This window comes from Herpailurus yagouaroundi, unplaced genomic scaffold (genome assembly GCF_014898765.1).
Source record: "Herpailurus yagouaroundi ecotype Mexico unplaced genomic scaffold, PumYag 212, whole genome shotgun sequence".
Taxonomy (NCBI): domain Eukaryota; kingdom Metazoa; phylum Chordata; class Mammalia; order Carnivora; family Felidae; genus Herpailurus; species Herpailurus yagouaroundi.
The window spans coordinates 1852136-1876693 of NW_024412443.1; the positions used below are offsets into that span (position 1 = coordinate 1852136).

General features: G+C 55.8%; 1 protein-coding gene across 21 annotated transcripts in view; it reads left to right on the forward strand.

Moving 5' to 3' along the window:
• OBSCN (obscurin, cytoskeletal calmodulin and titin-interacting RhoGEF) overlaps nucleotides 1-24558 on the forward strand; it is a 158580-nt gene that overhangs the window by 66065 nt on the left and 67957 nt on the right. For 19 of the 21 annotated variants that reach the window (XM_040454421.1, XM_040454422.1, XM_040454423.1 and 16 more), the window contains 24 exons: nucleotides 721-996; nucleotides 2940-3215; nucleotides 7169-7444; nucleotides 10335-10619; nucleotides 10815-11081; nucleotides 11204-11473; nucleotides 12268-12534; nucleotides 12789-13055; nucleotides 13223-13335; nucleotides 13432-13585; nucleotides 13765-13926; nucleotides 14014-14118; nucleotides 14814-15080; nucleotides 15178-15447; nucleotides 15576-15842; nucleotides 16202-16468; nucleotides 16572-16838; nucleotides 18977-19249; nucleotides 19848-20114; nucleotides 20258-20524; nucleotides 22091-22363; nucleotides 22677-22943; nucleotides 23702-23968; nucleotides 24056-24319. In XM_040454421.1, coding sequence (XP_040310355.1) covers nucleotides 721-996; nucleotides 2940-3215; nucleotides 7169-7444; nucleotides 10335-10619; nucleotides 10815-11081; nucleotides 11204-11473; nucleotides 12268-12534; nucleotides 12789-13055; nucleotides 13223-13335; nucleotides 13432-13585; nucleotides 13765-13926; nucleotides 14014-14118; nucleotides 14814-15080; nucleotides 15178-15447; nucleotides 15576-15842; nucleotides 16202-16468; nucleotides 16572-16838; nucleotides 18977-19249; nucleotides 19848-20114; nucleotides 20258-20524; nucleotides 22091-22363; nucleotides 22677-22943; nucleotides 23702-23968; nucleotides 24056-24319 — 5934 coding nt within the window. Of the gene's footprint in view, nucleotides 1-720; nucleotides 997-2939; nucleotides 3216-7168; nucleotides 7445-9096; nucleotides 9373-10334; nucleotides 10620-10814; nucleotides 11082-11203; nucleotides 11474-12267; nucleotides 12535-12788; nucleotides 13056-13222; nucleotides 13336-13431; nucleotides 13586-13764; nucleotides 13927-14013; nucleotides 14119-14813; nucleotides 15081-15177; nucleotides 15448-15575; nucleotides 15843-16201; nucleotides 16469-16571; nucleotides 16839-18976; nucleotides 19250-19847; nucleotides 20115-20257; nucleotides 20525-22090; nucleotides 22364-22676; nucleotides 22944-23701; nucleotides 23969-24055; nucleotides 24320-24558 lie in introns of all 21 variants that reach the window. The other 2 variants (XM_040454439.1, XM_040454428.1) reach the window with 2 other exon arrangements.

The following is a 24558-nucleotide window of genomic DNA, read 5'->3' on the forward strand; positions in this document are numbered from 1 at the left end:
TATCAAAACTCATGGAAGAACACATAGACAATTTGAGTAGTCCTATAACCTTATAAATTATTGGAACCATAATAAACAATCTTGTCACACAATACTGGATAACCCTAGTGGCTCTACTATCAAATTGTACCAAATATTCTGGCTGTAGGAACATTCCTGCACTGCAGGGAGGATGTTCTTAGGCAGTCATGTGGTAAAGTCATGTGGTTTGCATCATCTATAAATGTTGAGGTGTGCAGGCATAATGACCCCACAGATTCCACGTGCACAAGAGTCTCTTACAGAATTCCCCCCCACCCCCACCACAATACCTCAAGCAGAGTGGTGGTAGAATGTAGTCCCCACCTGGAACAGCCCACATGGAGAAGTGGGGTAGAATGTACAGATAAATAGTGTTACTTGTCCTTAGGAAGGCAGTGGGGCTTCTCCAAGTCACACAGTTGTTGCAGAGCTAAAAATTGTGGTTTATATACACAATGGAGTACTACATGGCAATGAGAAAGAATGAAATATGGCCCTTTGTAGCAACATGGATGGAACTGGAGAGTGTTATGCTAAGTGAAATAAGCCATACAGAGAAAGACAGATACCATATGGTTTCACTCTTATGTGGAGCCTAGAGACTTTCAATTCTCCTGCCTCTCCATTCAGTCTTTTCTCAGTGCTGCCTTCCTGATTTGGACAGTATCTTTGACCCTGTGCATCCCTCCCTGTCCTCAGAACCTACAGTGGTGTTTGCCAAGGAGCAGCCTGCACGCAGTGAGGTGCAGGCCAAGGCAGGGGCCAGCGCCACACTGAGCTGCGAGGTGGCCCAGGACAAGACAGAGGTGACATGGTACAAGGACGGGAAGAAGCTGAGTGCGAGCTCCAAAGTGCACGTGGAGGCCAAGGGCTGTAGCAGGAGGCTGGTGGTGCAACAGGCGGGGAAGGCGGATGCTGGGGAGTACAGCTGTGAGGCCGGGGGCCAGAAGGTGTCCTTCCGCCTGGATGTCACAGGTCAGTTCCTTTTGATACTAACAGTCTTGTTTGGACATAATGTAGGAATTGCATTACAGATCCCACAGGCTCTGATGTTCCTTCCCTTACTCTTCATCTTTTCCCCTCTGCCATCCTGTTGCCTCCTATTTTCATAGCCAAGGTTAGACTGACAGAAATTTAATGAGAACGGTGCTCAGGGAGTGAGAGGGGCCATTTTTGTGTCTTTGAGAAGTTCTCTCAGTCATGCATCTGAGCACCTGCACAGGGCCCTCCTGGAGTTCCTCAGTGCCCAGGACTATGGCTGTTCTTCATGTTTGGGTTCTGAAGTAGACTAGGCATCTCACACCTTGGTTATGTGCCTGTGCTTTCCTGGGCTCCCTAGATGCCCCCTTCAGTGCTATAAGGAGTTCTTACTAGTGAGAGACATTTCAGTTCCTTTAAACCAGAGTAGGGAAAATTTTGATGATATAATCATACTTGGAATGATCTTAACTAAACTTTGGATTATTAATGTTTTGTTTGTTTTAATGTATTATTTTGCACATGAATATATGTTATCTGTGCACCTGTATGTAGCAAAATCTAGACCGCTGTTTTCTTGTAGTGCCTGTGCAAAGTAAACAGAACTAGAGGGTTGATAGATTTGTGCCTGAGACATGCACATGTAAGTTCTGGAGTTCTTTTTCTAAAGCACATCTTGTTTCCTTGTGTCTTCAGTAAGGCCATTCTGTGTCATAATTCCTCTTGGAGTCTGATTTATAGATTTAGAAATGGGAAGGAGTAAGTATCACCATGCTCTGCTATAGAGGAATCCTTGTGGTGGCAATCACTGGCTGGTATAGCAGTATGTCATAGGATTTCCTAGTGGGTATTGTGTGTTTGTGCCTCCTGGCTGCTTCATGGGGAGGTCTAAGGACTAAATTTATTTTGCTTTTGTTAAATTTGTCTTAACATCAGAGGAGGGTGGGCCATAGCACCACATTAATCCTAGCTGCCAGCCCATAATAGTTGTGATGGTATATCAGTATATAATATTTTTGGGTGTGTACAGATACCAGAAATCCTACATTTTTCCAAAATGTTTTTTTGAGAGCATATGGCATATTATTTTATGGTATCAATTTGAAAAGTTTTGATAAATTGACCAAATTCTTGGAAAACCATCTGAAAAAGTGACACAAGAAGAAATAGATAACTCAGGTAGTCCCATAAGTTTAAATAAATGGAAACAGTAATAAAACTTTTTTTCATAGAGAATGATCTAAGCCTAGTAGCTCTGCTGAAAAATTATGGAAAGTATTCATGGAGATTATCCTAGAGAATAAAATAAAGATGTACATTCTTTTTTGATTCATGGAACTAACATAACATCAACACCAAAATCTGACAAGGAAAGAAGGAAGGATTAAAATTATAGGCCAATCTCTTATGGATATCAATATCCAATATCTTCAACAAAACATTGGCAAAGTCATCTAAGCAAGATGTCAAAAAATATGCTTTGATGAAGTCATAGTCCAGGAATGCAAAGTTGGTTTAATATTCAAAACAGTAGAAAATCACCACAGTTGATCTCAGTGATGTAGGGATTAGGGGTGGTAGTGCCCAATGCAGTAAAAAATCCACTTATAACTTTTGACTCCCCCAGAACTTAACTGTTAATAGCGCACTGTTGACTGAGAGTCTTGCCGATAACTTAAATAGTTGATTTTGCATGTTATATGTATTATACTCTGTATTCTTACAATAATGTAAGATAGAGGAAAGAAATGATATTAAGAAAAGAACAAGAAAGATAAAATACATTTATAGTACTGTACTGTATTCATTTTAAAAACACCTGATGCGGGGATTGGAGATAGTTCCAGTCCCCCTGCCTCCCTGTTTAGATCTTCTTTCCCAGACCTGCATTCTTCACATGGATTGTATCTTTGACCCCATGCATCCCTCCCTCTCTCCAGAGCCTGCAGCTGTGTTTGCCAAGGAGCAGCCGGCACGCAGTGAGGTGCAGGCCAAGGCAGGGGCCAGCGCCACGCTGAGCTGCGAGGTGGCCCAGGCCCAGACGGAGGTGACATGGTACAAGGATGGGAAGAAACTGAGTGCGAGCTCCAGAGTGCGCGTGGAGACCAAGGGCTGCAGCAGGCGGCTGGTGGTGCAGCAGGCGGGGAAGGCGGATGCCGGGGAGTACAGCTGTGAGGCCGGGGGCCAGAAGGTGTCTTTCCTCCTGGATGTCACAGGTCAGTACTTGGGTGGTGGTGGCATGCCATGTTAGCCCTGTTTCAGCATGATGTGTTGACTGACTGACAGCTATGAAGAAACTGTGGTCTCTCCAGTAGATCTCCTGTCCTCACATCTCCCATATCCCATCTTCATGCCTGTGGCCAAGCCCTGGGAGAGTGGATCTGTGTATAGCACACCACCCCTGTTGTGCACCCTGCATGATGTTTCCATGGAGTAATGCTCCTGGAGTTCCTGTGTCCAGTACTCTCGCTCCATCTGGCTTCACTGCCTAAAGTAGAGCCAATGTCTCTCACCCCAGGGCATGCGAATTACTTCTAGAAGCTCCCAGATGACCTCACCCAGCACCACATGAGGGCTGAATATCTTTGAACCTGATACAGGTGCATTTCAGATACCCAACCTAGTCATCTTAGAGTTGTCTTGAGACTGAACTTGGCATTACCAAAATTTCAGTCATTTTGGGACACTCTTCCTGCCTCACATGTGGACATGGAAGTTACCTGTGCACCTATGTGTACCCAGATCTTGATCCCTGTTCTGTCGCAATGTCCGCACATAGTAAACCAGGAGCAGAGGGCTGGGAGATATGCAACTTGGATGTGTACCTGGCATGTGGGACATTATTTACTTACTTATTGATAATTTTTAAATGTTTATTTATTTATTTATTTATTTATTTTGAGGGGGGGTGAGAGAGAGAGAGAGAGAGAGCATGAGCAAGGGAGGGGCACAGAGAGAGGGAGAGAGAGAATCCCAATCAGGCTCTGTGTTGACATTACCCGAAGCAGGGCTTAATCTCAGGAACTGTGGGCTCATGACCTGAGCTGAACTTAAGACTGAGATGCTTAACCCACTGAGTCATCCAGGAGCCCCTGGAACATTCTTTTGAAAGAAAATTTCAGTTTCCTTTTGTCTCTGTGAGAATGTTCTGTGTCAGTATTGTGCTTGGAGTTTGATTCATATATTTTGAAGCTGGGAAGAATGAGTAGCTTCTCTGAAATCAGCACATCTGTATTTGGGACAGATAAGTTACTATAGTGGCAGCCACTGACTGGTGAAGCAGTATTTATGTATTTATTTCATAGCATTTGCTAGTGGTGTGTGTGTGTGGGGGGCGTGCACGCGTATGCCCATCCCTGGCTGGTTCACAGAGATGTCTGCAAACTTACTTTAAGTTAAGAGAGGTTAAGCTCAAATAGGTGGTCTGTGGCCCCACATTGACTCCTAATAGCAATGTGTGATTCTTCAGTAGTGTATCATTACATGATTTGTAGATGTGTATAGATAGTAAGAAACTTACTAGGAACACTTTTGACCCCGTCATTTCAGTAGAACGTGATATTATTTTACTCAAGTAGAATTGAAAAGTTTTGGCAAATTGTCCAATTCCTCGAAAACTGTATCAAAACATCCACAAGAAGATATAAACAATGTGAACAATCTTATAACTTTTTTAAAAAATGAAACCATCCCAAAAAACCTTTTCATTAGACAAGATTAAATTCAGTGGTTCTGCTGGTAAGTTACAATTTACGAATTATAGATTACAAATTACAAATTCTGGAAAGAAATTGTCCCATGATCATGGAGGATTCTTTAAGAGGACAGAAAAGGGATGTACACTCTTAACCCATTTTACGCCGCATTGATACCCAAATTGGACAGGTGTGAAGAATTGCAATTGGAGGCCAGTCTCGGATGCATGTCAATACCAAATTTTACACAAAATATTGTCCAAATAACAGTGCAATACTCAAAGTGCAGACACACTGTCTGAGCTCATCTCCTAAGAACACAGGATTGGCCAACACTAGAACATTAGAATATCAGTATAATCTGTCATATTTAGAACTTAAAAGGGAAAACACATTTTTTGTTTTGTTTTATTCTCACATGACTGCTTGATAAAATTTTTACATTATATGCAGAAGAAGAATTTCATAAAATGTAGCATACATTCAAGGTAGTCAAGTCCTTGATTAACTATAAGAGTATTGTTCCTTAATTTGACACAGGATACAGAAAACTATAGCACATCACATTCACAGGGTGTCTCCTTCTAACTGGAGCTCGTACATGGCTCCACTGGTACAATTGTGTGCAACACTGTACAGTGAATCAGGAGAAATATAAAATGAAGTAATATAACTGATAAAGCTGTAGTAGGAAGACATCAGGTTGCAACTTGGGGATAGGTGCATAGCACAAAGGGACAAGTGGTAAGGTTCAAATAGACCGTGCTGTGACCAGCTTCACCCACCCATCCTTTTCCAGTTTTTAAAAGGAGATTTTTTAATGTTTATTTATTTATTTTCAGAGAGAGAGGGAGCTAGAGCAGGGGAGGGGCAGAGAGAGAGCCCAGGTGGAGCAGTGACAGAATGCATGGTCTCTGTGCTGCTACTGCAGAGCCCGGTATGGGGCTCACACCCATAAGCCGTGACATCATGACCTGAGCTGAAACCAAGAGTTGGACACTTAACTGACTAAACCACCCAGGCACCCCCCCCACCTTTTCCATTATTTTTATTCTGTAATTCTGGCACATGGTATAGAGGTAGATTGTCTTTTCATAAATGGTGCTCAGACTATGTAACTTTGTATCTATCTATCTATCTATCTATCTATCTATCTATCATCTATTCTATCTATCTGTATATCATCTATCTGTGTCTTACATCTCTCCATCTTTCCATCATCTATGTGGATTTTGTCTCTCTCTCTCTGTCTCTCTCTCTCTCTCTTTCTCTCCATCTTTCTGTCATCTATCTGGATCATCTATCTATCTATCTATCTATCTATCTATCTATCTATCTATAATCTACTATATCATCTATCTGTATCTATCTATCTATCTATCTATCTATCTATCTATCTATCTATCATCTATCTGTATCATCCATTACTCCATCTTTCCATCATCTATCTGGATCATCTATCTACCTACCTACCTACCTACCTACCTATCTACCTACCTACCTACCTATGTGTGTATCTACACATATATGTATCATCTATCTATATCTATCCATCATCTATCTGTATTATCTATCTATCTATCTATCTATCTATCTATCTATCTATCTTTTATGTCTCTCTCAAATGATCTATTTATCTATAATAAAAATGGGGGGCTCCCCCACATCACGCATAGGTACCAACTCCAGCCAAGCTAGGATTCCAGTGTCAAAGAAAAAACACGCTCTTAGCAGAGAACACACAACATTTAATGGCCTCAGGGTAATGAAAGATTTCTGAAACAGAATATGAACACACCAACCACAAAGGACACATTGACATACCTGCCTAAATCACAACTGAGAACTTTACATCATCAGAGGACACAAAGGGATGAAAAGGCAAGTGACAATGATGGATAAATTATTCACAAAACCATGATTATCAAAGCTCTAATGCAAGTGCAAGAGCTCCTAAAAACGAATATGTAAAGGACAGGCCATAATTAGCAATAACTGATAACCAGACAGGGCATTGCAATGATACCACACTGCAGAAGAGAAGAGTCAGAGAAACCTGAACGGTGCTCCACTGTGTGAGTCATCAGGGACTTACGTGGAAAGACCACAGGAGGGACATGTCCCTCCCCGCAGGTGCCAGCAGTGGACATCACAGGGTAGGTGAGAGCAAGGAGCGGCAGCAGCTCCCTGCACAACCATGAGGAAAGACTGCATCACCTGGGAAGGCTGCGGTGCGTGTGCATTGCAACACCCCTGCACCTCTCCCAGAGGTATGTGTGCACAGCGAAGTCTTTTCCAGCATCCCCACGTGGAACAGTGGTAGAGCCTATAGTGAACTTTGGGTACTTGTGCAGCCAGCACAGAGCCTGGAGGAGTTTCTGTGGCCCTGCACCCTCATCCAGGCCTGCTCTCCCAGTGCTGCGACCCTAATGGATATGGTGTGTTTGATGCTGTGTGTCCCTCCCTGTCCCCAGAGCCCTCGGTCATGTTTGCCAAGGAGCAGCCAGCACGCAGTGAGGTGCAGGCCAAGGCGGGGGCCAGTGCCACACTGAGCTGCGAGGTGGCCCAGGCCCAGACGGAGGTGACGTGGTACAAGGACGGGAAGAAGCTGAGTGCCAGCTCCAGAATGCGTGTGGAGGCCAAGGGCTGCAGCAGGAAGCTGGTGATGCAGCAGGCAGGGAAGGCGGACGCCGGGGAGTACAGCTGTGAGGCCGGGGGAGAGAAGGTGTCCTTCCACCTGGACGTCACAGGTCAGTTCTGGGGCTAATACTTTATCCTTGATTGCTAGCGATGATGGCACTAGTGCGCAGCCCAGACAGACCCTGATGCTCTTCCCAGATCCCAGCCTTCTGCCTTCCATTTCACTCTGGTGGCTGAACCCACGGATGTGGGAAGGGAAGAGTGTCCAGACAAGAGAGAGCTCCTCTTGGGTACCCCATGGTGTGTCCACATGGCCATGCTCAGCCACTGTCCCCAGCACCCCTTCAGAACGTACTGTGGCTCCTTTGGCATCCGGGATTCAGGCTCTATGTGCTGCACTGGGCTGAGATTGACCAGACGTACTCACCTGCAGATGCTCTAGTGGCTTCCATAGCCTCATTTAAAGGTTCTCACTATCAAGAGATGTTTGGGTTTCAGTAAGCCAGGATAAGAGGACGCTTCAGCCTTCTGATCATAGCTGGAACCATCTCGAGGCTGAACTTGCATTATTGAGGTTGTAGGTATTCTGGGCCATGCTCATGGGTGTGGAAGCTCCCTCAGTGCAAAACGCAGATAGATGTTTATTGCAGCATCTCGGCAAAATAAATAACGAGCGGCGAAGTGGTAGTAGCTGAACACCTGTGATGAGCACCTGTGTGGTTTGGAGCTGTTTTCAAAGCAAATCTTGTTTCTTTTTGTCTTCAGTTGGGATATCCTGTGTCAGAATTCCCCCTGGATGAGGTACAGGTTGAGGGAGGGAGAGGAGTAAGTGGCTTGTGGGACATGAGCACACTCAGTGGTAGCAGCCCCTGACTGATAAGGCAGTATCCATCCCACTGTGTTCCCAGGTGGTGCTCAGGGACACTGATGCCTCCTGACTGGTTCCAGACAAGTCTGTGACCTATCTTTATTTTCCTTCTTGTGGGAAAATTGAACTTCAGAGCAGCCCTGCGTGACTCCTGGGGGCCCCCATAGCAGTTTGCTGTTGTATCAGTACATCATGGTTTGTGGGTGTGTATGGACACCACAAAACCTGTTGTGTGTCTTTCTGACAAGTCACTTGAGAGAATCTGGCACTCTTTAATGCCAGAAAATCAGAACAGTGGTGAAGTATGGTCCTAGTGGTTGTAGAAAAGCAAATCTCAATGGACGTAAGAAGTGGACAATGCCCACAGCGTCATTGGAACAACAGAAGCAGGAACCAGAGTGTCTTCATGGAACAGTATGGAAGCCTGGTGACTTGCCTTGTAAATCCTTCCAGGCATTCTGGAAATTATATCCTGTTCACAGACATTCTTGTAGAGAAAAGGAGATACACTCTTATCCCATCTTACACGGTAGCGTAGCTTCTGTAGTACAACACGATGGGACAGGGGAAAGAGTGCAGGCCAGTGTGTCATGGCTTTCCAGGCCTATATTTAGACAGAATATCAGTGAACTGAAATCAGCAGTGTATCAACAGAATCATGCACTGATAGGAGGTACAGTTCCACTCTCCCTGCATTGCCAGCAGATGCTGACACAGAGTAGGTTGCAGCAGGGAGCTGCGGGGACTCCGTGCCCACATGGGAAGGACCCTGCAAGCCATGCACATGCAGAGCCTGGAGACTATTCCAGCCATCCCGTTTACCTCTTCTTTCCCAGTGCTGCCTTCCTAACTTAGATGGTGTGTTTGTTCCTGTGTGTCCCTCTCTGTCCCCAGAGCCCTTGGCCATGTTTGCCAAGGAGCAGCTGGCATGCAGTGAGGTGCAGGCTGAGGCGGGGGCCAGCGTCACGCTGAGCTGCGAGGTGGCTCAGGACAAGACAGAGGTGACGTGGTACAAGGATGGGAAGAAGCTGAATGCAAGCTCCAAAGTGTGCATGGAGGCCACAGGCTGCAGCAGGAGGCTGGTGGTGCAGCAGGCGGGGAAGGCGGACACCGGGGAGTACAGCTGTGAGGCTGGGGGAGAGAAGGTGTCCTTCCGCCTAAACATTACAGGTGGGGGCCAGCATTTGGAAGAGGGTATAAATTCCTGACAAATCAGGAAATGAGCCCTTCTCAGGCAGGGCTGTGTGTTGTACCTGTGTTGGGGTCTCTGCTGACGGGCCTGGCCCAGGGCTCTGTCCACTGCCCAGGTCCTTGGATTGGAGACACTCCCTGTAGCCCCTGTTCTGGGACATTCCCGACATTTGCATCCCCCAGTTTCTGCCCCTCTCTGCCACATCCCCACCTTACCCCCACACAACCTGACCACCAAGGCCTGTGGTCTGTGGCCGTAGCCATTCTGTCTAGGGTTGGTAGGCAGACACGTTTCCCATTGCAAACGCACCATGCACAGTTTTGGAGCCCAGAGCTGTTCTGGGAGACTTACTTGAGGGGTTTGCCCTCAGTGGGGCTTGGCTCCCTGTCTCTTGCCTTGGGATCCCGAGTGTCCAGCTGATGTTCAGTCAGCCCTGTGGGCTTGCCCTGCTCTGATGCCCATCTTGGTCTGGGCCAAGCTGTCTTCTCCTGCCTCCTCTCCTGACCCTGCTCCAATGTCTTTCAGTAATGTGGGCCCAGGCCCCAGGCTGTGGTCTCTCTGACCTGCCTGCTGCCCACTGTCTACAGTGTCTGCTCATGAGGCCCCCTCTTCCCTGCTGGGCAGGGATGCTGGGCTCTCAGCTCTTGGCTCCCGGGCCCGTGACCCCAGGTGTCTCTTCCTGGCCACCCTGTCGCACCCCCGGGAGCCTGGATAGTGACCGTTAGGTGGCATGGAGCCTTGCTGGATTAACTCTCAGGCTTGTTCAGCAGAGTCTCAGCAGAGGAGGACTGGATGGGCCAGGCAGCGGCAGAGCAGTGGAAGTTTGGGTGGGGTGTGTGTGTCCCATTTCAGATCTCATCCCCCGGTGCAGCCCCTAGGTGGGATGAGTGAGGCCAGGAATGCAAGGGCCCTGCTCTCATGCTCATTGATCTCCCCACAGAGCTGGAGCCTGAGACCCCCACAGTGGAGAGACCTGGCCGCAGAGAGCCTGTGGTGGTCAGGGAGCACGAGGACATTGTCCTGACCGCCATGCTGGCTACGCCCTCCGTGGCTGCAGTGACGTGGCTCAAGGATGGCGTGGAGATCCGCCGCAGCAAGCGGCACGAAACGGCCAGCCTGGGGGACACCCACACCCTGACGATCCGCGGCGCGCAAACCCTGGACACCGCAGTGTACAGCTGCCGCGTGGGCGCAGATGGGCAGGACTTCCCAGTGCAGGTGGAAGGTCAGAGGGACTGGGGTGTCCTCTGGGAGCCCCGTGTGCACTGGGGCACCCGTGGGGCTGGAGGGTCTCCCATGAGGTTGCGTAGGCAGCATCCTGGCATGGAGCCGGAGTGGCACTCTGGGCGCATGACTGGTTGGTACAGAGTTTGTCCCCTGGCCCAAGCCCCGCGGCTGACACCCCCCTTCCATCCCGCAGAGGTGGTCGCTAAGTTCTGCCGGCCCCTGGAGCCTGTGAGCGGGGAGCTAGGTGGCACGGTGACGCTGGCCTGCGAGCTGAGCCCACCGCAGGCCGAGGTGGTGTGGCGCTGCGGGAGCACGCAGCTCCGGGCTGGCAAGCGCTTCCAGATGGAAGCCGCAGGGACCCGGCGCTCGCTCACCGTGTCCGGCCTGCGGCTGGAGGATGCGGGGCAGTATGCGTGTGAGACCCGGGATGACTGCACCAGCGCGCAGCTCTCCGTCAGCGGTAGGCAGGGGTGAGATGCATCTGAGGGCCTTCCTGGAGAAGGTGTGTGCTCTCTGTGTCTGCATGGGGCGGGGGGTCTCTGCCTCTCCTACTCATCTCTCAAGCAAAACCCCTGTCTGCAGCCCCCCGCATGGTCAAGTTCATGTCTGGGTTGAGCGCCGTGGTGGCGGAAGAGGGCCAGGAGGCCACCTTCCAGTGCGTGGTGTCCCCCAGCGATGCAGCAGTCAGGTGGTTCCGGGACGGCGTGTTGCTGCAGCCCAGTGAGAAGTTCCTCATCTCACAGAGTGGCGCGAGCCACAGCCTGACCATCTTGGGCCTGACCCTGGACGACCCAGGCCAGATCACTGCAGAGGCCGAGGGGGTCTCCTCTGCTGCTGCCCTCCGGGTGCGAGGTACGTGGGAGGGCCTCCCAGGGGGACTGGTTCGAAGGCCGCTTTCTGATGCCAACCTGTGTCCAGCTGGTTCGGGTGACCTCGAGGGACACTGGGCTTTGTTGGCTAAGGAAAGGAGACTCAGGTGGGACCCAGGGGCCAGATACCTACTCTGAAGGGGACAAAGTAAACCTCTGTAAGGTGCGTCTGGTTGTGGGTGGGCAGAGGTTTAGGCCATCAAGGGAGACTGCCTGGAGGAGGCATCCCAAGCTGAGCCCCATGGTCGGCAAGGTGGGAGGGAGTGGAGTTAGCCAGTGCAAGCAGGGTTGGGGGCGGGGGGGGGGGCGGGGCTGGGACCTCACCTGGGGACCTGCTGCTGGTTCTGAGTGAGTTAGTAACATGGACACCTGGAAAGGTCATCCAGAGCCTGGGACTGGGAGGTGCACCTGACTGGCTCCTTTCACTCCTTCACGTAGAGTGTCCAGGGTCTCCTTGGGGCAGACTGGCTGGGGGCTCAGCGTCTGTGTTACCTGCCCCCCCCCCAACTGTGCCCCATTGCTGCTGGTCATGGTGGGCTTGTCCTGAGTAGGAGGGTGGGAGGTGAGAGACAGGCTGAGGAAGAAGCAGCTCCCGGGGCCTCTGTTCCCTTCTCTACAGTTGTATCTGTACAGGTGTGCAGCTGGGCCTAGTGTGGAGTGAGAACATGAGGTCACGGTGGGGGCAGCTGTGCCGACTGTGGAGGTCAGGCCCCTCTGTGCCCTGGCTTTCCTGGGAGTGGCAGTGGCTGCGATGACCTCCCTTTCTCATGACCCCAGAGGCTCCAGTGCTGTTCAGAAAGAAGCTGGAGCCACAGACGGTGGAGGAGCAGAGCTCAGTGGCCATGGAGGTAGAGCTGACACGGCCATGGCCCGAGGTCAAGTGGACACGGAACGCAGTGGCCCTGGCGCCAGGCAAGAACGTGGAGATTCACGCCGAGAGCACCAGGCACCGCTTGGTTCTTCACTGCGTGGGTTTTGCCGACCGCGGCTTTTATGGCTGTGAGACTCCAGACGACAAGACGCAGGCCAAGCTCACCGTGGAAAGTGAGTGGCAACAGCAGGCTGAGCGTGGGGGTCGGGCGTCAAGGAAGGAGGACGGAAGGGGGTGTCCCCCTGGAGGGACAGGCCCTGGGGGGTGGCGGGAGGCAGGGAGGATGGGAGAGAAGGAAGGGAAGGGCTGGGCCTTTCCCTCCAGGATGCCTGGCTGGCTCTGAGGCTCCTGGGGAGGTGAGTGGGGGCTGGCTGAAGGGCCTGGGTCTCACGGCAGTGCCTCATGCACCCCCATGTTTGTCCCGCAGTGCGCCAGGTCCGGCTTGTGCGGGGCCTGCAGGCGGTGGAGGTGTGGGAGCAGGGCACAGCCACCATGGATGTGGAGCTGTCACACGACAACGTGGAGGGCAGCTGGACGCGAGACAGCGTGCGGCTGCAGCCAGGGTCCACGTGCCAGCTGGCCGTGCAAGGCCCCATCCACACCCTCATCCTGTCGGGGCTGCGGCCGCAGGATAGTGGCCTCATCGCCTTCAAAGCTGAGGGGGTGCACACGTCTGCACGGCTCACGGTCACTGGTGCGTGGGCACGGGGGGGGGGCACTCCTGAGTGCACCTGCCTCTGTCCCCAATGAGGCCCGGGGAGCCAGGCAAGGGCAGGGTGGGGGGTGTCATTCCCAGAACTGGCTGTGTGAGACCACACATCTCAGGCCCCGCTTCTCACCTCCCCCTTCCTGCCAACCCAGAGCTGCCTGTGAGGTTCAGCCGCCCTCTGCAGGATGTGGTGGCCACAGAGAAGGACAGGGTGACCTTGGAGTGTGAGCTGTCTCGCCCCAACGTGGACGTGCGCTGGCTGAAGGTGGCTTGGGCTGCTCCCGCCTGACACTGGGCTGGCAGGGGTGGGACTGCTCTGTTGGCCACCTCCAGTGCCTGACCCAACCTCGTTCCTCCTCAGGACGGCGTGGAGCTTAGGGTGGGCAAGACAGTGGGCATGGTGGCCCAGGGCACCTGTCGGAGTCTCATCATTTTCCGCTGTGAGCTTGGTGACCAGGGCGTGTACGTGTGCGACGCTCGTGATGCTCAGAGCTCAGCCTCCCTGAAGGTGCAAGGTAGGCAGATTAAGGGTCAGGGTCTGCTGGGCCAGAGCCTCCTGGCCACCCTGCATCCCCCCAGCAAAGTGCTTAGCCCTCTGGCTCTGCCCCGCCCTGCACCCCTCAGCAATCTGGGTGGGAGGGGTAAGGGGGAGCTCTGGGCATCCACAAATGGCACTGCCTTCTTGCCACCCCAGGTCGTAACATCCAGATCGTGAGGCCCCTGGAGGATGTGGAGGTGATGGAAAAGGAGGGCGCCACCTTCTCTTGCAAGATCTCTCACGATGAGGTGCCAGCCCAGTGGTTCTGGGAGGGCAGTAAGCTTCGGCCCAGTGACAATGTGCGCATCCGCCAGGAAGGTGAGCTGTTGGGCAGGTGTCAGGAGGACTCGTTCTCCATCCTGCCCCCAGGGCCTGTTCCCAGTACTGACTGGCCTGTGTTTCCAGGGAGGACATACACCCTCATCTACCGGAGGGTCCTGGCAGAAGATGCAGGAGAGATCAGATTTGTAGCCGAAAATGCAGAATCTCGAGCTGAGCTCCGAGTCAAAGGTGAGGGAGCCCAGGGGAGGGTTTTTGCTGGACAGTGTATGTGAATGCACAGTTTTGCAGCCTTACAGGGACTGACAGGGCAGCTGTCCCAGGACACCAATGACCCAGAAGGAGGAAAAGGAGGTATTGCCTCCTCACCAGGAAGACAGGGGTCTTGGAGAGGCAGCTCAGGAGGTCACAGTAAATCCTTCCTCCTGGGACTTAGCAATGGAGAGAAAGCACTGTGGGGTCCCGGCATGTGGTGAGCATGAGGCCTTAACAGGTGGCCCTAGCCACAGTCAGGGCATAGAGGAGGGAGGGTCTGCCACAAGTTGGGGGGAAGGTATATGAGATTCGGAATTGCTTGATGCAGGATTGTGCAGGGCGAGGGGTGTGGATGTGAAGAGGCAGGGCAGGGGTGAGGCCAGGGTGCTCTGGATGAGCTTGTCAAGGGCGCACGGTGCAGTGGTGTGTGTAGGGGGGGGAGTGGTGCGCCCACCCTTCACCTGGTCAGCTCTATGCAGTGGGTCCCAGAGAAGCCGAGGGTGACACCTGGCCTCGCCACCTGCTGGCCCTGGCAGAGAGGCTCCAGCCCTCTGGAGGCTGCAGAGGCAGAGCACCCAGACCCGGGTGGGTGGATGGGTGGGGGTTCAGATGGGGTTTTTGGGGCACTGAGCATCCCTTATCCTGTCCCCTCACCCCTGGTCACACCTCAGAGCTGCCGGTGACCATCCTGCGCCCACTTCGGGACAAGATAGCCATGGAGAGGCACCGTGGTGTGCTGGAGTGCCAGATGTCCAGGGCCAGCGCCCAGGTGCAGTGGTTCAAGGGCAGCATGGAGCTGCAGTCAGGACCCAAGTACGAGATGGTCAGCGACGGCCTCTACCGCAAGCTGATCATCAACGATGTGCAGCCGGAGGATGAGGACACCTACACGTGTGATGCTGGCAACGTGAAGACCAGTGCCCAGTTCTTTGTGGAAGGTGCGGGCGGGGCCACCCTGGCACCTCCCCACTGTGCCTGTGGCTGCTGGTGGTCCTCCCTGTGGGACTGCCCCAGTGACCAGCCCCTCACCCACAGAGCAATCCATCACCATCGTGCGGGGCCTGCAGGACGTGACTGTGATGGAGCCCGCACCTGCCTGGTTCGAATGCGAGACCTCCATCCCCTCGGTGCGGCCGCCCAAGTGGCTCCTGGGAAAGACAGTGCTCCAGGCCGGGCCCACCGTGGGCATGGAGCAGGAGGGCACGGTGCACCGGCTGACGCTGCGACGAACCTGCTCCACCATGACTGGGCCGGTGCACTTCACCATCGGCAAGTCGCGCTCCACCGCACGCCTGGTGGTCTCTGGTGAGCGCGCCGCTGGGGCGAAGGGGCGCAGACCTGGCAGGTCTGGTGGCAGACCTGGCACAGGGTGGGTTCTGGGACCCCGCGGTCCCTCCGCTGACGCAGCGCTGCCCTCTCCCCTCCCGCGGCAGACATCCCCATGGTGCTCACACGGCCCCTGGAGCCCAAGGCGGGGCGCGAGCTGCAGTCGGTGGTCCTGTCCTGCGACTTCAAGCCGGCCCCCAAGGCCGTGCAGTGGTACAAGGAGGACACGCCCCTGGCGCCCTCCGACAAGTTCAAGATGAGGCTGGAGGGCCACATGGCAGAGCTGCGCGTCCTCCGGCTCACGCCCGCGGACGCCGGCGTCTACCGGTGCCAAGCCGGCAGTGCTCAGAGCAGCGCTGAGGTCACGGTGGAAGGTAGCCAGGGCACACGGGGTCGCCCCGGGCCAGGGCGAGGGTCTCCGCCTGGGGGATGTGTTCCCGGGGTAGAGGGGGGAGGGGCGGGGAGAGGGTCCCCGGGGGGGAGAGTTTGGGGGGGAGGGCCCCCAAGGAGGAGGGTCGGGGATGTGGGGAGGGTCTTTGCCGTGGGGCGGGGGCTCCGGAGGGGGAGGGTGGGGGGGAGCATCCTCAGGGGGTAGGGTTTGGGGGGGAGGGTCCTCTCCGGGGAAGGGGAGGAGCGTCCCTAGGGGGGAGGGTCTGGGAGAGGAGGCGAGGAACCCCCTCTCCCCCCGGGGAAGGGTCTCCTGCGGCGGTGCTGAGTGGCTCTGCTCTGGCAGCGCGCGAGGTTACAGTGATGCAGCCGATGCAGGACGCAGAAGCCACGGAGGAGGGCCGCGCCTGCTTCTCGTGTGAGCTGTCCCACGAGGACGAGGAGATCGAGTGGTCGCTCAACGGCACACCTCTGTACAACGACAGCTTCCACGAGATCTCCCACGAAGGCCGTCGCCACACGCTGGTGCTGAAGCGGGTTCGGCGGGCCGACGCCGGCCTTGTGCGCGCCTGCTCCCCCAAGGTGTCGGTCACTGCCCGCCTGGAGGTCAAAGGTGAGGCGTCGCTGTGGGTCCTTGGGGTCCTCCCAGCGCGGGGCGCCGGGGTCCTAGCAGGCCGAAGGTGGAGCTCGCTCACCTGCCCACGACCTCCCCGCAGCAAAGCCGGTGGTGTTCCTGAAAGCGCTGGACGATGTGTCCGCGGAGGAGCGGGGCACGCTGGCCCTGCAGTGCGAGATCTCAGACCCCCAGGCCCGCGTGGTGTGGCGCAAGGACGGGGTGGAGCTGGTCCCTAGTGACAAGTACGACTTCCTGCACACGGCGGGCACGCGCGGGCTCGTGGTGCACGACCTGAGCTGGGAAGACACCGGCCTCTACACTTGCAGTGTGGGCTCCGAGGAGACCAGCTCCAGAGTCAGCGTGCACGGTGCGTGGCTATGCGGACTGGGTCCAAGGGGAGGGTCCCGGTCCTGGAGGCGGGGGCGGATGCAGGGGCGGGTCCGAGTCCAAGGGGCGGGTCCGGGTCCATGGGGCGGTCCGGGTCCAGGAGGCAGGGCCGGGTCATGGGGCGGGGCGGGTGCAGGGGTGGGGCTGGGTCCAGGGGGCGGGTCCGGGTCCAGGGGGCGGGTCCGGGTCCTTGGTGGGGAGGCGGTCCAAGGGATGGAGCGGGCACCAGGAGGCAGGGCGGGGTCCACGGGGCGGGTGCGGGTTCAGGGGCTGGTCTGGGTCTATGGGGCGGGTCCGGGTCCAGGAGACAGGTCCGGGCCATGGGGCGGGGGCGGGTGCAGGGGCGGGGCTGGGTCTAAGGGGCGGGGCCAGGTCCTTGGGGCGGAGCCAGGTCCAAGGTGTGGAGCGGGCTCCAGGAGGCAGGGCCGGTCCATGGGGTGAGAGTGCGTGCAGGGCGAGTCCGGGTCCATGGGGCGGAGGCGGGTCCAAGGGATGGAGTAGGCACCAGGAGGCAGGGCCGGGTCCATGGGGCGGGGCCGGGTCCAGGGGAGAGTCTGGGTTCAAGGAATGGAGCCGGGTCCAGGGACGCGTACGGGTTCATGGGGCGGAGTTGTCGCCAGGGGCGAGGCCGTCTCTAGGGGCGGGTCCGGGTCCAAGGTAGGGCCAGAGTCCATGGGGTGGGGCCGGGTCCAAGGCATGGAGTAGGCTCCAGGAAAGCTGGGTCCATGGGCGAGGCCATCTCTAGGGGTGGCGCCATCTCAGGTGCAGGCTGGTTGCAGGAACAGGGCCGGGTCCAGGGGCGGAGCCGGGTCCAGGGGGCGGGTCTGTGTCCAGGGGCGTGTCTGGGTCCAGGGGGCAGACAGGGCTAGGTCTAGGGATGTATCTGAGTCCAGGGGCGGAACTGTTTCTAGGGGCGGGTCCAGGTCTAGGAGCGGGTCTGGGTCCAGGGGCAGAGCCCTGTCCACTGGTGGGTCTGGGTCCAGGGGGCAGGCGGGGTCGCGGCCAGGGGCGGGGCCGGGCCCAGGGGTGGGTCTGGGTCCAGGAGGCGGGTCCGGGTCCAGGGGGCAAGCGGGGCCTGCCACTGTGGTGCCCACCCGCTCAACCGTGCCAGGAGCTGCTTTGTAGAAACCAGGAGGTCAGGGGCAGGCTCCTGGAAGACCAGGCTTGATAGTCCCTAAGAGGCCTAGGTTGCAGACAGTGCGGCGGGGATGTTGAAAAGAAGAGCTCTCAGGGACACTGGGCTGGCCATGAGTGATAGAGTCCCAAGATGCCAGGGATTCAGTGCAGGCTAGTGACATTCAATCTGCATCAGGGGATGTGTGTGGGCAGGTGTGGGAACCACAGAGGGAGCACAGTCAAGGTCGCCTTTTGGGGGTGGCTAATGACAGAGGCCCAGATGTCAGGCATAGGATGCTCTGGAAGGACTTCCAGGTCACAGGAATAGCCTGGTGAAGGTGGTTGTTGGCAGGCCACGTTTCAGGTTTATCAAGTTGCCTCAGAAAGGTTGAGCTGCACCATGGGTTACACAGCCAGCAGGGCAGCATTGCCCCCCCTTCCCCCTGGCTTGGAACGCACGGTCCCTTCAGAAGTCACTGTCAGCCTAGGCCTGGCCTCCTGTGTGCACTGCTGTCCTGGCCCACTCCTCTGGTCCGATTCTCTCTCCTGCATGTGCATGGCAGGCTCGCTCCTCAGTCACCCTGGGACGTGTCCCTGGTGGGCTGGCCAGGGTTTGAGGTGAGACAGGGAATGGGGCAGGGCAGCATGGTGAGTTTGTTCTGGAGCTGGATGGCTCCTTCATTCGGGCCTGTCCTTCACCTCCTGAAGCTTTGAGCTGGCCACCACCATGGACAGTGAATGTTCTCTGCACAGTGAGTGTTCTGTAGCAGATAGGAGGGTGGTCACGCTGGTTTACACTCACAGCTCTCTGTGATCCATACAACAGGGTTCGGCCAGCTGGAGACATTTGCTTAGCGGGGAGTGGGACTGGGGAGGGAGGGAGTGAGGTCTTGCCCCTTGTGGGGTCTGACCTGGGGCAGCAATGGGCTTGACAGTGCCAGTGTTAAGAGGCTGGTGTCCGAGGGCCTGGCCGGCATGACCACCATCTTCCGTGGCCCACAGACCTGCACGTGGGCATCACCAAGAGGCTGAAGTCGGTGGAGGTGCTGGAGGGCCAGAGCTGCACCTTTGAGTGTGTCCTGTCCCATGAGAACCCCAGCGATGTGGCCATATGGACAGTTGGCGGGAAGACAGTGGGTGGCTCTGGCCGCTTCCGGGCCACACGCCAGGGCCGCAAATACACCCTGGTTGTTCAAGATGTGGCTCCTGGAGATGCTGGGGAGGTGGTGTTCTCCGTGCGGGACCTCACCTCCAAGGCCTCCCTCATCATCAGAGGTGGGCACCGTGTGCAGGGATGGGGGCCTGTCTCCACTGGGGTGAGGGTGGAGTGGGGTCTCGGGCCAGAAATGGTGCTTCTGGGGACAGTCCCCCAGTCCCTGGGGAGCTCCCCTGTTGGAGGCCCAGAAGCACCTGCTGGGGTGCAAGGGGTGTCTGGTCATCTCAGAGAGCTCACTCTGTGGGGCGAGAGCCTCCAGTCTGTGGGCAGGAGCAGGGTTGGGGGTCTGACAGCATGGTGGCCCCTAGGGCTCACTGCTCACTGAGCTAGTGAAATCGCCATTGGCATTCCTAAGCTTGTGTACCTGGTATAAATACTGGTGCAGGTGGGTGATATTCAATTCACAGCTGGCAATGGCGGTGGCCACACTTTGAGTCTTGGGGCTCTGAGTGATACCAAGGTGTGAGGGTCTGTGGTCTCATATCTCCCCTCCCAGGCCCCTGCCTTGTGACTGTGGGGCCTCTTGCACTCCAGACCCTGAGGCCCCAGAAGGTCCTGTGGTCTCCACCTCTGTAGTGCTTGCCCTGCCCTCACCCTAAGCACGGCTGGGGTGTGGCCATGCCTCACGGGGGCTGTTCTGCTCTCTGCTCTCTTCAGAGAGGCCGGCAGGTATCACGAAGCCTCTAGAAGACCAGCAGGCTGCTCCAGGTGAGGATGTGGTGATGAGCTGTGAGCTGTCTCGGGCCGGGACCCCCGTGCGCTGGCTAAAGGACGGGAAGGCCATTCGCAAGAGTCAGAAGTATGACCTGGTCACGGAAGGCACTTGGGCCACTCTGGTGGTCCGTGCGGTGTCGCTCAAGGATTCAGGAGAATACACGTGTGAGACAGAAGCTTCCAAGAGCACAGCGAGTCTCCGTGTGGAAGGTGACCCCACAGGAGACCCTGGGATGGGTCCCCTGGCCTCTGTCCCTCCCTCCCTGCCCATGGTGGGGGCTGTTCCCTGTCCGGAGGGGCTGGCATGGGGTCTGCACAGCCCTCAACCCCCACTTCTTCCCACTGCCTCCCAGAAAAGGCCAACTGGTTCACAGACGAGCTGTCCGACCTGCATGTGGAAGAGAAGGGCACAGCCGTGTTCACGTGCAAGACAGAGCGTCCCGCAGCTGTGGTGATCTGGCGCAAGGGCCTCTCGGAGCTGCATGCCTCTGGGAAGCACGCACCCAGCCAGGAGGGCCTGACCCTGAGGCTCACCATCAGCGCCTTGGAGAAGGCGGACAGCGACACCTACACCTGTGACATCGGCCAGGCCTGTTCCCAGGCCCGGCTCCTGGTGCAAGGTGGGGGCCTGGTGCCATGCTGGCCGGGGGTGTGGTTGGGAGTAAGCTTTGTTCAAAGTGGACTTGGAGGCTGTCAGGGACAAGCCTCAGTTTCCCCATCCCTGGGAGCTTGGCCCTGGGTGGTCTCGTCTCTAAGGTCCTGCTAAAGGGACACAGTGTGAATGAGCACGTGTCCTCATGAGTTCACGCAGTTGTTTGCTTGGAGCCTGTGTGCTGGAATGTGCCTGGCCCCCACACCGGGGCTCTGCAGGGAGTGTGGCCTGGGGATGCCTCCAGGTGTGAGGGGTAACAGTTGCACCTGCCAGGCGGCATGAATGCTATTCTCCCACCTCCCAGATGGGGAAGTGGGGGCCCGATGCAGTCTGTGGTTGGCCCAGAATCATAGGGCATATTGATGTCCAGGCAGGATGGTGCACTCCCCTCCCAACGCCAGGGTCCAGCATTCAGGGAGGTCAGGAGGAGGGCCCACCCGGGGGCGGGGGGCTCTGTCCGTGGGAAATAACAAAAGAACAACAAAGAAGCCTTGCTGTGGTTTTTTTCCTGTCCTCTTCTGTGAAATCCAGCAAGCCCAGTGAGCTCACACCACATCCACTCTGTAAGCACAGTAGAATCCCTGGTTGGTCACAAAGCTTGTACTCATGCTGAATCCAGGAAACATCAGCTAAAGTGAGAAACACGCTGTCACACAGCATCCTCTTCAGAGACAATACACACTTGCCCATCTGGCTGTGCAGCCAGAGCCTTTTCTTTGCGCACCAGTCTGTGACTCAGTTTCCTTGTCTGCCCTGCACAAGCCACCCACCAATGGGCCATCCACGAGTTCCTTTTGTGGTCCCATAGATGTAAGACACCTGCAGGTGCAGAAGAAGGCTGGAGACAGTCCCTCTCCATCATTAGGACTTCTCTCTGAGCCTTCCCCACACCTAGGTCAGCTGCAGAAGTGGGTTTTTTCACGTCGCCAATCTTCCAAAGCATTTAAGTTTTCACATGGCCACAACTGTTTTCACACTCCTACTTCTTCTTTTAAAAAATTTTTTTAATGTTTATTCATTTTTGAGAGAGAGCGAGCGAGCATGAATGGGGTAGGGGCAGAGAGAGAGGGAGACACAGAATCCGAAACAGGCTACAGGCTCTGAGCTGTCAGCACAGACATGGGGTTTGAACCCAGGAGCTGTGAGATCATGTCCTGAGTCAAGGTTGGATGCTTAACTGACTGAGTCACCCAGGGCCCTCCTATTTCTTCTTTTAATCCATGATTTAATTGCATTCTGTGACCTTAGGGATGGACGTAGGCAGGTGTGGAGAAGAGTTTGGGGAGAGGAGGGCTCGCTCTGATCCACCCCATGTGCTCTGAGAAGGACCCCAGAAGTGGGCTTGGGGTTCATCAGTGGAGCCAAAACTCGCATGTGTGGACAGTTGAGCTCTGATACATTTGCTGTGCTCTGGGTTTCATCATTCTGAGCCTTACTCAGTCCAGCTGTGAGCCCACCCCCAGTCTTGGGGAGTGCCCCTTTCCCTTGGCAGCTGGCTGCAAGGGACCGTGACTTGCCGGTCTGTGCCTTGCAGGCCGGAAAGTGCTCATCACAGAGGATCTGGAGGACATGGAGGTGCGTGAGGGCTCTTCGGCCACCTTCTCTTGTCGCATCTCCCCTGCCGACTATGAGCCTGTCCACTGGTTCCTGGACAAGACGCCCCTGCACCCGAATGAGCTCAATGAGATTGAGGTTCAGCCAGGTGGCTACCATGTGCTCACCCTGCGGCAGCTGGCGCTCAAGGACTCAGGCACCATCCACTTTGAGGCAGGGGACCAGCGGACCTCAGCTGCCCTTCGGGTCACAGGTGGGCTGTGTGCCCAGTGCCGGCATGGGGCCTGGTCCATAAGGCTGAGGGTGCAGCCTTGTAGAAGGCAGATCTTGGCCATGTGCAGAGCATGGTCCTGGGGCTCACAGACAAGGTGCCCGGCCCACAGATCTCGGGGAGGTGGGGCTCTTTGAAGGTGATTGCGGCATGTGGTATGCAGAACTGATCCCTCAGTCTCCAAAGTGTGGGCTGGGCCATGCCAGGCCTGCTCTGTATCCCCGGCAGCCCGTTTGTGACCCCAGCCTCATGGGGCAGGGGCCCACACCTCCTGAGCTTTCCTCTGCACCTCCAGAAAAGCCAAGTGTCTTCTCCCGGGAGCTCACGGATGCCACGGTCACAGAGGGGGAGGATCTGACCTTGGTCTGTGAGACTACTGCCCCGGACAGCCCCGTGTGCTGGACCAAGGATGGAAAGACCCTGCGGCCATCAGCCCGGTGCCAGCTGAGCCAGGAGGGCCACCGGGCCCAGCTGGTCATCAAGGGTACCACTGTGCAGGACGGTGGGCGCTACAAGTGTGAGGCCGGGGGCTCCTGGAGCAGCTCCATTGTCAGGGTCCACGGTGAGTTCCTGGGCTCATGTCCTACTCTCTGTGTGGGGGAGCCTGTGGCCCCCCCTGTGCATGTCCAGGTGTCTGCTGCTTTGGTAGAGTTGACCATCTTCCACCTGTGTCTCCTGACCAGCAGCGTCTGACTTGCTTCATTCCTATGTCTTGTTTTCTGACATCTCTGTGTCCCCTCCTCCTGGCTTGGTTCATCTCCAAGTGTCTCAGCATAGACCACATGACAAATACCATGGATCCACAGACCAGTTAAACCATGGACATTTACTGTGTCCCAGTCCTGGAGGCGGAAGTCTGAGATCCAGGTGTGGGTGGGGCTGTTTCCCCACTGAGGCCTCTCTCCTTGGTTTGCACACACCGCCCCCTGCCTATGTTCTGGCTTTGTTCTCCGTCTATGTCCTCAGCTCCTATGTGATCGCTCAGATACGTGGGATTCGGCCCATCCCAATGACCTCAGGTTACCAAAATCACCTCTGTAAAGACTCCATCTCCAAACACAGTCACATCCTGAGGTTCTGGGGGTTGGGGCTCCAGCATATGAATTAGGGTGGGGGACACAGTTCTCTTCCCAACCGTTTGCCCCCCCACCCCAGAGGACAGAGTTTTGGAGTTCGCTGCCCATAACCCCCAGTGTAGAAAGGGTGAGGTGGGCCTGCCTGAGCCCTCTGGCTGCTGTGTCCTCAGCTGTCCCCAACCCCAGCAGCCCTCAGCTGGGGTGCAGGATGGAGGGGTCAAGCCAAGCCCGTGCCTGCTTGCAGCACGGCCGGTGCGGTTCCGTGAGGGGCTGAAGGACCTGGAGGTGCCGGAGGGTGGAGCTGCCACACTGCGCTGTGTGCTGTCATCCATGGCCGCGCCTGTGGAGTGGCGCTGTGGAGATGAGGTTCTGCGGCCCGGAGGCAAGTACAGCCTGCGTCAGGAGGGCGCAGTGCTGGAGCTGGTGGTCCGGGACCTGCGGCCCCAGGACACCGGGCAGTACTCCTGCCACTTCGGGGACCAGATGACCTTGGCCATGCTCACAGTGAAGGGTAAGCATGCGTGCCTGCCTTGCCCACATGCTCCTTTCATTCCTGTGGGAGGTCAAAGGTGACATTCCCTGTTGGGCCCTGTTGTAGCCCTGCCTGCTGAGTTCATAGGGAGACTGAGAAGCAAGGAGGCCTCAGAAGGGGCCACAGCCACGCTGCGCTGTGAGCTGAGCAAGGAGGCTCCCGTGGAGTGGAGGAAGGGGTCTGAGACCCTCAGAGCCGGGGACAGAGTCAGCCTGAGGCAGGACGGGACCATGTGTGAGCTGGAGATTCGTGGCCTGGCCATGGCAGATGCTGGGGAGTACTCGTGTGTGTGTGGGCAGGAGAGGACTTCAGCCATGATGACCGTCAGGGGTAAAGACCACGTGTGGCCAAGCAGTCGTGATTTGGTGTCCAGTTGACTTTGTGATGTCCATCTGCTCTCATTCCATGTTCATGTTCTTTCTCTCCCACATTCTCTGGTGTCACCCTCCACCCGTTACTCTGTGGAATCTCTCCCCTTCCTGGGCTGTTGTGTGAACTGTGAAGCCAGTATCCCAGCCACTTACCACTCCTTGGTCACTGCTGGTCCTGTTGTTCAGTAGAAGTCTGTC